General features: G+C 41.8%; 1 protein-coding gene across 1 annotated transcript; it reads left to right on the top strand.

Annotated features, from left to right (window-relative positions):
- Positions 1-7179: 7179 nt before the first annotated feature.
- LOC123413315 (protein SCO1 homolog 1, mitochondrial) lies at positions 7180-11382 on the top strand. The gene is made up of 7 exons (XM_045106258.1): positions 7180-7383; positions 7494-7748; positions 7984-8074; positions 8939-9151; positions 9806-9895; positions 10092-10224; positions 11076-11382. The coding sequence occupies exons 1-7, from the start codon at positions 7294-7296 to the stop codon at positions 11182-11184; spliced, it is 981 nt and encodes a 326-aa protein (XP_044962193.1). The 5' UTR covers positions 7180-7293; the 3' UTR covers positions 11185-11382.
- Positions 11383-13121: the final 1739 nt, after the last annotated feature.

Genomic DNA, 13121 nt, shown 5'->3' with positions numbered 1-13121 from the left:
TTCTGTATAAACAATTTAAAGTAGCACATGCATGTCACATGAACATATACCACGTACCGAAACAATTTAAAGCAACACATGCATTTTGGATGAACATACTACCTACTTACGAATACACAACATTGTACTCTGAAAGTAATTCCGTGAAGGAAATACATATTGACAAATTAATACAGGACATCTTTATTTTAGTCCATATATTTTGTTTATTAATTGCAAAAACATGAGAAAATGAGACTAAAATAGTCTGTTTGTGCCACTGCAAACCTAGCTAGGTCATTCTCTCCAATAATAAAAAGAAAATACATGCATACAAACAAAGCACGTACACACCTGCAGTTAAGGCTATCTGAACCATTCCAACACAAATATACAAAGCCATGGATCAGCTATACATACATGCCTGATGCGGCTGCAGGTCTTCATATTTTGTGTTTTCCCCCACTTGACCATCGGCGCTACTGCCAACCATTGCCCGCGCACAGATCTATCTGCTCCTTATCAAGTAGGATCATGCTTCCAACAGTCGCCTATGCACCACGCTCGATGTTGTCTATGCCATGTTCGTCCTTGTCACACACGGTTTCAGTATGTTCGCTGACACATAGATAGTGATTGCCACGACCGTCCTTGCCCACCCGTTGGGGCCCTACTAAACCCATCTTCATGTGCGCCAGCGCCACCAAGTATGCCTTGCTTCAGCGACACGAGAGAGAGGAGAGAGGAGACGCGCGAAGGATGCCTAGATGAGAGGTGAGAGAGGAAAGATTGCTTAATTACCTCCGGTCGACCCCATCGCACATGCTAGTGGCCCTTGACTTACACCACGTTCCATAAACGATTCAACTCCTCCTGCCGTTTGCGGTCGCCCTCAGCGCCTCACCCACCTCCTCCTCCTCCTTCCCGTCGTAGGTTGTCGTGGAAAGAATAAATGGCGACCTGTGGCGACTGTGCGTGGCGTGATATATAGCTCTGCGATCTTCCAAAATGAATGTATACATTCAATTATGAAGGTTGCATTTCTTTAAGTTTTATCAATAGACCGACAGAAATATTTCCATTCAATAGCAAAAACAGAGTATGCTTAATAGTTATTTATAAGCTCGTTTCGTTCTAGTGGCAACCCAATGGGAGAACTTTTTCTGAACTTAAACACTCGAGTTTCGTGAATGAAAAGAAATAATTGATGAAGAAGATGCAGTGGGTAATTACCTGAAGCATACTCCACATACCTAATGTATTTCTCAAAAGATTATGCCACGCATTTAATAGTCAAATATATATTGCAATGCACCATTTTTCCCTCCATAACAACTTGATCTGCATGTGAGCATACATATTCAGAACAAAAAAGAAACCATACAAAGACATGTCAAATATCTGAAAGATGTCTCCGTGCTACAATAATGGTGAACAAGTCCCCCATCTGCCAAAAAAAATCCTTTGGCCAAATTTGTATTCATTACAACCAAGAAACTAAACCATAAGCCCCCAACTTGAGACTGTCGGTCCTGGACTTCTTCATGTTACAGGAAGAACAAGCCAGAGAAAGATGGCATGGGAGAGAGGGTGTTCAGGCCGTCATGTTCATGGGGGTCTAGATTCAAGCCGTCGCACGTTGAACAGAGTGCAGTTAGAGGGAGGAGAGATGTCCTGGGAGGGGAGGGGAAGCGTCGACTACCGTGTCGTTGCATTGGAGTCCAGGGCGGCGGCCTTGCTGATGTTTGCGTCTGAGTGGGTGCTGTTGCGCTCGGCACCACCGTATTCTTCGTCGGCCGGTTCACCATCATGTTGTCTGATGAGGGAGGCTTCTATGGTGCCATGGGCTGCGGCTCCTCCCACACCGGTGATCCCAAACGCAACAGCAAGGGGAAGACGAGGTAGCGATGACGATGAACAGCTGACGGCTACCGAGAAGGGCGGCTCGTCGTGGCAGAGACGCAGATGATTGTTTTCGGTGAGAGATGGAAGTGAGGGGCGCGAGGGGTTGGGGGAGATGGGTGCGTGTGTGCGTGGCTGACGGACTGGCGCTTGTTGCCCTTTTTTTAGGGTTTTTTGTACAAGGGAAGGTGGAAGGATGAGATTGAACCATCACGACGACGGCAGATTCTTCTTTATTAGTAGAGATACACATGTGTTATTCCCAACAAGCGACAACCCCCCTTACAAATGGGGCCCATAAAGACCCCAGGAGCCACCAAGCACCGGGAGCTTAGTACTTGAACAAAAATATTCAACGTGTGTTTATAAAATGTTCATCGTGTATTTAATTTATTAATTGTGCACATGTATTTGTGAAAAATATCTAACGAGTATCTGAAAAGTGAAGAACTCATATAAACAAAAAGTTCAATGTATATTTAAATAGAGTGAACATGTATTTGTAAAAAAAAAACTATAAATAGAAAATCCTCAAAAGAAAAAAAAAATAGAGAAAACACGCATAAACCAAAAAGAAAAATAAATCAGAGCATTGATAAATAAGAACATAAAAGAAAAAACATGGAATCAATACGTGGTTGTTATTGATGCCACACTGCCACACCCGGTCGCATGCTGACAATCTGGACCATTAGGGCATGTACAATGGTTGATAAGATAGTCTTATCTTAAATCTTGCATGTAATTTAACGATGCAAAAAAGAGAGTCTACAATGGATCATCTCTTAGCCTTATCTTATATAATCAGTTATTCCTAAAAATATGATGAAACATATTGTGCTAAGAGATCATCTCTTGTCTTCTCTTAAATAAGAGAAGGCAAAGCCTTTTTTCAAGTTCTCTCTCCTCCACCTCGTCATTTATCCTATGTGACACTCTTAAGATAACACCATTGTATATGCCCTTAGTGCTGCATGAGGAAGGAGAGCACTAAGAGAGCAGCCACACACTGATGTGTACAAGAAAAAAGGTCGTATGAATCGCCATGACTCGGCATTGAGTAGGCTCACATATACTTCCTCCGTTTTTAAATATAAAGTATATTAGTTTTTTTTTAAGTTAAACCATGTCTATGTTTGACCAACATTATAGCAAAATATAAAGTGAGTTACAATATCAAATATATATAATATAAAAATATATTTCATGATGAATCTAGTGATGATGATTTGGTATTCTAGACCTTGATATTTTGATGTACAAACTTGGTCAAAGTTAGACAAGTTTGACTTTTTTTTAAATAAAAATTCAGGCGGCGACGACATCGACAGGGCCGGAGGCGCTGCTGGTTTCCTTCTCCCCACCACCTTCTTTTTCTTTAGGGTCACCGCCATCGACGACGCCATCGCCGCCGCCGCCAACGGTCGCTTGGAGACGGAGCTTCGTGGTTGCGTGGCGGGCGGCGGCGCGAAGCCATCCTGCAAGTTTGTCCGTAAAGCCATGAAAAGGCCGCACGCGAGACCGGTGCTTGGAGTTGGTGCTGCATCGGAGGTGAAGCTGGAGGTCATCCCCGCGCAAGGGGTTGAGCCAACGACGGCGGAGGCGACCACTGGGTCGCGGGCATAGGGAGGGGTTGTAGGGATGTCGGCACGACCGTCCATCACTGAAATTACGCCGACAGAGGCGCGGGGCGAGGCGCGGCCGGAGCGATCAGTGACTGTTAGAGGTTCGCGCACGAGTTTGGTTAGTTCAACATGCTGGAACAAGCGCACCAAATAAGCCACGCGCGATGCAATTTTTTCCGGCGCACTCACACGTTTTTATGGGATTTCCTATTTGGCACCAGAGACGCCGCATTTTCGTTAACTCGCGCCTTTGGCATTTCAACTGGGCCGGCCCATCTAGGCTTTGTGACACTTTCTTTTTTTCTGAAAATTCTGTGAACTTATTTGAATATTGATGAACTTTTCTAAAATTTCAACAAATACTTTTTAATATTGATGAACTTTTTTGAAATTTGATGAACATCTTCTTATAAATAGATGAATATTTTAAATTTATGATTTTTTTTCAGTTCAATGAACTTTTTATGAACCTTTTCAAATTTACTGAACTTTTTGAAAATTTAATGAACTTTTCCTAAATTACATGATTTTTTTCAAATTGATGATTTTTTTTTCTAAATTAATGAACTGTTTTTCAAATTCATGAAGCTTTCTTTAAAATTGATGAACTTTTTTAAATGCACCAACTTTGGTTGAATTCTGTGAGTTTTTTTATTTTTGCAATATTTTTTGTTGATTTTTTCACCGAATGTCAACTGGTCAACGGACCTCGTCCACCAATCTGATCAACTTCACGAGTCAACTACAAACATCCGGATGAAGGAGCGAAGGCCAGCGAGCTAGCGGGCATATGAGCGCTTAATGGGCCATGGCCTGCTTAACACACGCGTGAGCGTCAGGCTTGCTAGTTGGCGCCGATGGCGCTGAATAGGAGTTCCCTGATTTTATCGCACGGCTCCTCGAACGCTGCTTTCGCGTGCGCGTGCGGCCGATTTCTTAGGCGTGCGGCTTATTTAACATTTTTGTAGACAATCTCGCAAAACTTTATTGATCAATGTTCAAAGGTACAAAAGAGAAATCTCGCGGGATGTCTAGCCATACATGTCGGCCTTCCCCTAACCTCATAATATGTTTCGCTAAACTGCGAGTCTTCACATTGAACGGGACCTCTTATATGGTGCTGCAGGCGTCCTTTTGCCCTTTTGGCGCCTGCTGTGCCCCGCCTTAGGCCGGCCTAGCAAATATATCTGACGCCCCTGCAGGCCCTGAAACTGTTCATTAATTTTCAAAAAATAAAGTACATCAATTTTGTAAAAGAAAGTTCTTCCAATGAAAAAAAGTTCAGCAATTTCAAAAAATGCACATTAAACTTTTTAAAATAATAATTGGTTTTATAAAAAAGTTCATCAAATTTCAAAAAAGTTCATTGAAATTTAAAAAATGTTAATCATATTTGGAAAAAGTTCATCAAATTTTTAAAACAGTTCATCGAATTTGAAAAGAGTTCATCAATTTCGAAAAAAGTTCATCGATTTTTTTTAAAAAGTTCATTGAATTTGAAAAGAGTTCATCGATTTCAAAAAAAGTTCATAGAATTTTAAAACAGTTCATCGATTTCGAGAAAAGTTCAAAGATGTTTTTTTAAAAAGTTTATCGAAATTTCAGAAAAGTTCTTTGATTTTTAGAAAATTCCATCGATTTTGGAACAAATCATCAAATTTGGAAACAGTTTATTGAATTTGAAAAAGCTTCATGAAATTGATTTTTTTCACGAATTTGAAAACAATTTCCACAAATTAAAAAAAACAAAATACAACGCCGCTGAAACAGAATAAAAAATTGAATAACGCCGGTTTGTGAAACTTCTAGAACCTTCCTTAAAAACCGGGCTGATAAAACTGGATGCATACAGTGATAAAGAGGAAAAAGGAATATAGTGTTCACATCGACCGTGATGGCCTAGTGTTCTCTCTGCGTCCACGACCCAAGAGGTTGCGTGTTCGAATCTCAACGTCGCATTTAAATTTTGGAGTTTCAAACAAAAAAACGAACAAAAAAACGAGGGCTAATTGGGCCGGCCCAAGCGCGATAGGACGTGTGCGCTGCAGACGCCCGTTAGCAAAAATGCACTATAACCGGCGTCTGCAGTGCCAAATAGGGTTTACCCATTCGAACTCCGATATTCATGGGGAGCTCCTGTTCGGCGCCTTGGCGCTCGCTGCAGCGACTTCTTGGGCCGGCCCGCGAAGGCAAAGGAAAACGAATAAAAATCGCTAGAAAAACGCACAAGTCGATCTCAGCCGACCATCACACCAACTCGACACTTGTGATTTTAGCAGCTCTAAAAGTCAATGGACTAGTACGGCCGCGCTAAATATTTAGCACTTAGATTTAGAAAAAACCATGAATGTAAAAATGTTCATCAATTTTGAGGCAAAAGTTCACAAACTTAAAACAAGTTCATCAATTTTGAAATAATTGATCATTTTTGAAGAAAACGTTCACCAATTTTAGAAAAATGTAATGATTTTTTTAAAATGTTAATCATTTTTGGAAAAAAGTTCAATACCTTTGACAAAAAAGTTCATGAAGTTTGGAAAAAAGTTCACCGATTTAAAAATTAAAAAATCATCAAACTTGAAAACAGTTCACCAACTTTTCAAACAAAGTTCATTGGATTTGAAAAAGGTTCAGTGAATTTTGAAAAAGTTTATCAAATTTAAAAAATGTTCATCATTTCGGAAAAAATTCAAATATTGAAAGGAAAAAACCTTCAGTCCTGAAGAAAGTTCATCGATTTTTAAAAAAGTTCATCAAATTTTATAACCAAGTTTATCAAAATTGAAAAGAGTTCACAGAATTAGGAAAAAGTTCGTCATTTAAAAAAAATGTATGGATTAAAACAATAAACGACTCAGGAAGACGGAAAATTCAAAAGAAAAAGAAACGAAAATAGAAACAGAAAAAAGAAGAAATGGAAAATGGAAAACAAAAAAAAACCGAAAAAACGATGGTAAGCAAGAAAATGACGTTTTGAAGCACATCATGGCTCCATGGAGGGGTGGTTACCACTCTGTGCACTGAACTAGGAGCTCTTGTGTTTGATACCGTTCTATCATATTTTTTACGCTTTATGTGACAGGCGAATTAAAATATCACGCGGCAGGCGAACAAAATGGGCTGAGCCCAACGAACGTGGCTGCAGGCGCCGGTTAATACAAAATCAAAGAAACCGGCGCCTGCAGCGATAAATAGAAAAAGTCATATTCATGCACTACTTCCTGCGTTCCTAAATATAAGTCTTTTAAGAGTTTTTACTAGGAGACTACATACGGATGTATATAGATACACCTTAAAATATAGATTCATCATTTTGCTTCGTAGGTGATCATTTAGTGCAATCTTTAAAAAGAATTATATTTAGGAATGGAGGAAGTAGAGTACTCCCTCCGTTCCTAAATATAAGTCTTTTAAGCGATTTCACTATGTGTCTACATACGGAGCAAAATGGTTGAATGTACACTCTAAAGTATGTCTATATAAATTTGTATATAGTCCATTAGTGAAATCTTTACAAAGACTTATATTTAGGAACGGAGGGAGTACATTGCATGCTCCTCATAACATGTACTCCAATGGGCCGGTCAATCCCACATGAGCGTCATGCCAACTGGGATGTACCTGTCTAACGGGCCCAACGATAAAGTAAAGGGCCGGTAAGCCCGAAGCCCTCACTTGCTAAACAAGTAAGAAAGCTTGCTCCAAACCCCGGCGGCGCCGTCTCCTCCTCCCGCACCTCCGCCGCCGCGTCGCACGGGAGCACGAGACGACGACGACTGCGACCGCGATGAGGAGGCACGCGCTCCAGCTCGTCGCGCGCGCGGTGCGCACCTCCGCTCCTCGTCCTCACCCTCATCCCCAGCGCCATCTACATCAGGTCAGCACGAACCCCCGCCCGTCCCAAATCTGTCGTCGTTCCGCCGTTCCTCTCCTGTCGCTAAAGCAGCTGATGGATGTGTTTGCGTGCGTGTCTTCTTCGCGCGGCAGGTCGCCGCGCTGAGAGCGTCGACGGGGTTCTTCTCGACCGAAGCTGCCGCAGGCGCGTCCGCGGCTGCCGGCGCGGCGCAGGGCGGTTCGAAGTCCGCTGCGGCTGCGGCTGCGGCTGCCTCCGCGTCTTCTGGCGCGGCGCAGGGCGGCTCGAAGCCCGCGGCTGTGGCGTCGGGTTCTGATGGCGGTGGCGATGGCGGCGGGCGGGATGGGCAGTCGCAGCAAGGGGACTCCGGGAAGTCTGTCCGAGGAGGGGTAAGCTGTTTCAGACGCCCTCCACTTTTTTACATGTGCTCTTTGCTGTGTGATGCGGGTTCTGAATTGAAATTACTGAAACCTCTGCGATGCCACATCGTGGAACTGAGAGATTTAGGACTAGTGAGCTTCTGAATATGGAACGCCAGAAATGGGTCATTTCTGCCTTCTGTCATTGAATACTATATGTGGTAGTCGTAGAGTAATTCTCAATGGCTATATTGCTTGCTTGCAGCCCGTCTCATGGCTGAGTTTTCTGCTGCTTCTTGTGACCGGAGGAGGAATCATAGTGTACTACGACAAGGAAAAGAAGCGTCACATTGAAGGTAGATTACTATGGTGAGTTAGTGTAGTTTTATGTTGCGTGGATCTTTTCATGTGTGGGGATTGTGATCATGTTTCAACTTGTGGTAGTGGGCTATTAATAGTGCTAAAGAGAAACTCTGATGCTGTTCATACTACCATTTCAGATAGAATGTTGGACTGTATAACAGCCTCATGTGTTTTGAGAAGATGTGTATAATCCCAGGCAGCTTAGTGAGTCAAAGTCTGAGATGAATTTTACAGTGATAGCAATTGAATAGTATCATCTTTTGGTTCTTTTTATTAGTAAAAGCACGATTGGACGAACCGATCAATCTGTTTTTTATGCTATATATATCTGCAGATTAATCAGTTCTGATGTTTATGACTGTAATACTATTTCACCTGAGAATCGTTTTTTTTCTATAGCTGCTACCGTATCATGTGAATATGCAGAAGAGTGTCATATTTTGCTTCTTTTACTAAAGTGTCAATCAATTAACCTATTTTTAATGCTACACCTGCTGATTAATCAATTCTAATGGCATTTCTGATTATCGATATCTTTTGCCTGAGCAACAATATTTCTAGCTCCATCCAGCTCTATCATGTGATCGTGCAGATAGTGACTCATACCAGACATAAGTCCATTTAGGTCCGAGATGCTGGATGTTAGTATGTTCTGCTGTTTTATATTGTGCATTTTGACATGATACTTCCCTTGATTGAGAGAAAAACAATTTATTTATCGGATATGGGGGAGGCCAATGCTACCATGTCTTTACTAACTTGTTGTGGAAGTGCCATCCATGCGTAAAGCAATGTACTCCTTAAACTTCTATGTTGTTGAACCTATCATGACTAATCTTGTGTCCCTTGTTAATCAGAGCTGAAAAACAATACGAATTCAGTAAAACCAGCACAATCAGTAGGAACTGCTGCTATTGGTGGTCCATTCAGTCTCCTAAATCATGATGGGAAAGCTGTCACTGAAAAGGATTTCTTGGGTAAATGGACACTGCTATATTTTGGGTTCACACACTGCCCTGACATCTGTCCAGATGAACTGCAGAAGATGGCTGCTGCTATTAACAAAATCAGTAAGTCAATTCAATCTTGCTTTGGCTAGAACTGCTGCGTACAGAGTTAATCATAAAACATACTTATCAGCTTTTCATCAAGCTAATGGTCTTTTATTGGGCAATGAATCAGTTTAATTGCCAATTTATCACTGTTTCACTGATAACCTGCAAACACTGTTATTATATGAAAATTATATGATATTGCACATATGGGTTACATTTTGTTGTTGACACTGGCAGAAGGAATTTGTGTACCACCCATATCTTTATCTTACATAATACCTACACAAATGAATTGGTTGTTTCTGTTTTCCCTCTCACTGAAGCCCAACCCCAATAAATTTGATTATTACCCAGTTACCCAGTTAGCCTGTATTGTGGAAATATAACTTTAGAGCCCCAACAAACATTAGGATGTGATTGTTTTATCTGCTTTAGAGTGTTTAGACTTTCAGCTACATGTACAGCTGTACTCAACTCCTGTGTAACACATTGTGCTGCAGTGAAGTTTCAGGGTATAGTTTGATTTGCCGTAGTTAAGATTCCAAAAAAGGGCAAAAAATGAAACAAAACAGCACCAGCAGACATAGTATTATTATTGTGTGTTCATTTTTTGGATGTGTGCTATGTATATCATCACGATTCACGAAGTTTTGCTTTAATTTGCTTCAGAGGAAAAGGCAAAACTGGAAATTGTGCCAGTATTCATCTCGGTTGATCCTGAAAGAGACACTGTTGAGCAAGTCCATGACTATGTTAAAGGTACGCAATTTTGTGCAGTTGAGGATTGCTCATTTTGCCACCTTCATTAGTTTATTTTTCAGCATGCATTGGAATTTCTTTATCCTTCTTGTTAAGTTTCTGAAGCATATTACTATCATATATATTGAGGTTGCTGTATCAGTCCATATTGTTTTCAGTTGTGATGTCTAACAATTGTCACTTGTCTGTGTTGCAGAGTTCCACCAAGATCTCATAGGACTAACTGGTACCTCTGATGAGGTGAGAAAGGTTGCTCGTGCTTATCGAGTCTACTATATGAAGACAGAGGAGGAGGGTTCTGACTACCTTGTTGATCATTCAATTGTCATGTATGTAAAAACTAAATCTTATAATTTTGTTATCTTATTGCTTTCTTTCAACTTTGATGGTATGTCTGGTTTGCAGTAGGTACGCACTAATCAATAGAATAGCAATTTTACTGTATGCAATAGTAACAAACCAAAAGTAGAAGACCTTCATTGGAGGGAAAACAATCAGGTCGTTCTTGCCCGTGCCAGGTCTTAAACTAAAACGCCTGATCTGTCAAGTTGCCCTGTTCAAACGGGACTTCACCTGGCTATTGTCCTTTGTAATAAGGCCAGCTGCAACTAATTAATGTGCCTTCCAAACTGAACCTATCAAGTAGGCAATAATATTGGGTACAACCCATGTGGCACCCATTATAGATTATACCCTGTTGTGATGAGTGGTGATGAATGGCTGTCCAGCTACGCCCGTGGACTCTGTCACTGTCTCCATTATTGAGTTGTTCTTCATTTTCATCAACTTTTGTAGCCAACAACTATAATGAAAGTTAACTGTGATATTGACCGTACTCCTGTTTACCATTATTGTGTTAACTTGAATCTAAATTCGTTGAGAGATCCTTAATCAGCTCTAGTAAGCGTGTACTGCTGTTTACCACCAAAGAGGTATTTTCAGCCTGTATATCACAGAGTTCAAATTATCATGATATTGACTCGGTGAAATGCAGAGTTAGTCGTACCGACTATGTTTACCTAGAATTAGCAATTAGCAAGTTGGTTGCTGGTAGACTAGGTACCCTTCTTTTGCGGGATTTAGACTAGATACTGACCTGATGATGTTGGTTCATGCCGTCGTTTCGCGTTGGTAGTACATGTTAAATGCTGACCAGATAGTTGGTTATCTACTTGTGCAGGTACTTGATGAACCCGAAAATGGAGTTCGTCAAGTTCTTCGGCAAGAACTACGATGAAGACACCCTGGCCGAAGGCATCATCAAGGAGATCCGAGAGCACAAGAGCTGAGCTGAAATCTCGCGCACCGTTTTGTCTGACCACCATTTAGATTCTATTATTATTATTATCCTTAAAATAAACAAACTCCCAACTCCGGTGCTGCTGCTGCTGCTGTTTGTTAGCTCGCGCGTTTTGGAACGCCAATGTCCTTCTCTCTTTTTCTGGGCCTTGATGCCTGTTCGTTATGGCAGATTTTTGTTAGACGCACGCCTGATGTGCCGCCTGCTTGTTTCTCCGCCTTTTTAAAAAAAAAAAATCTATTAAACGCTCTGTTGAGTGCCGGGATCGTCACGCACTGGTGCTGATCATGATCCTAACTAGTCATGTACTAATAGCTACCAAGTATTACTACTGCAGTGTGCATCTTTCCGTTCTTGTGTGATTGCTCAGTAGTAATACACTAGTCAAACGTGGCCGGTTGGAATGTTCACATGGAGCGTTTCTTCACGTGGAATTGATTGGCTGGCACGGCAGGCACGTTCCTCCGCCGTCCGTCGGAACTTTGCGCGTTTTTTCGTCCTCCGTGAGGAGCACATATTCAGGTGGAAGTTGTGGACGTGTAGACTTTTCACGTCACGTCACATCACATACAGAGCGGTGCCGTCCCGTGTCGTCTCGTCTCCGCGCAGCCGGCGATCGAAACGAGACGTCTGCGGCGCAGCTGCTGTCCGGTCAGACCGCCAGTCACGACGAATTCGTCCACGCGGCTCGGTCGCAGGTTTGAACCGAGCCGGCCCCGAGTCGCTCACACGTATATTGCTCATTCCCCTGCCGTGGAAGGAGGAAGAAACGTGTGATGGGGACAGACTAAAACTAGCGTGTTCTTCTGAAACAAAAATTCGCCCGGATATCAATATGGGGGCTACCGTTCAGTGATGCCATGACTAATGATCGCGTTTGGGCAACCCTCTCAGCAATCAAGAGATTCATTCGAAAAACACGGAGGCTGGTTTAAGTAAGAAGTCTCCCTATCGGAAAGAATTTAACTTGTGATTGGATGGTTATAAGAACAATTATGGTTATTACTAGCTCGTCGGGATTCAAGTCCCGGTGTTCGAACTTATTTTAGGATTTTTGGCGATGCATATTCAATGAAAGGGGACGTTTCCGTCGACGACAAGACGCATACAGTGACTTCGTAAATCTCAAGTTCATATAACGATCCGGTTTTCTCAAGGTGTACATAGGGATAGTATGTGACTGTGTGCGTTTATAGGATGGGTGTATGCGCGCATACATGAGTGCTTACGTCTATATTGTGTTTTGAAAAAAATCATGATTTCGACCATGCTCCAACCAACCCCTATTTTTAGTTTTTCTTTTCCATCACATTCCTGTTTGATCTATAACTAACATCCAACATATCCATAAAGATCTGCCAAAAACCAACACCGACCGAATCATACGATAGATACACACATCCACATGCCCTCTGATGGGGCAGAAGCTAGACGAGGAGAAAGTTATTCCACCTTCAGAAAACCGGTGTCGCCTTGACTTCCCAAGCAAGGCACAAGACCTTCAATAAACACCTAAAAACAAAACATGAATCATCCCATCAGCAAGGTTCAAGATCCATCACGCCGCCATGACCCTAAGATCAACCTACACGACGCGGATTGGCGGCGACGACGACAAGAGACGAAGAAGCCCTAATCGCTTGGACAATCACTAAATGAGGCAAAGGGGGCATTAGAAAAAATATAGAACACCATGAATTGTATTTTTGGACTACATAAAATACATGGAGTGGTGTATTTTTTGGTATATACCTGGTCAAATATAGAGAGGTTCGATTTGAAGTAATAACATTCGGTCCGCTACAAACTGAACGTCATGTTTTCTATCATGGCAAACGATGAAAAACGTCGATTTGCCATCGTAACAACATAGTTTGCCATAAAAGCATTACCGATAACAATTGATTTTACACCATTTTTTTGATA

Source organism: Hordeum vulgare, chromosome 7H, assembly GCF_904849725.1.
Source record: "Hordeum vulgare subsp. vulgare chromosome 7H, MorexV3_pseudomolecules_assembly, whole genome shotgun sequence".
Lineage (NCBI taxonomy): Eukaryota > Viridiplantae > Streptophyta > Magnoliopsida > Poales > Poaceae > Hordeum > Hordeum vulgare.
This window is presented reverse-complemented; position numbering and strand designations above follow the sequence as displayed.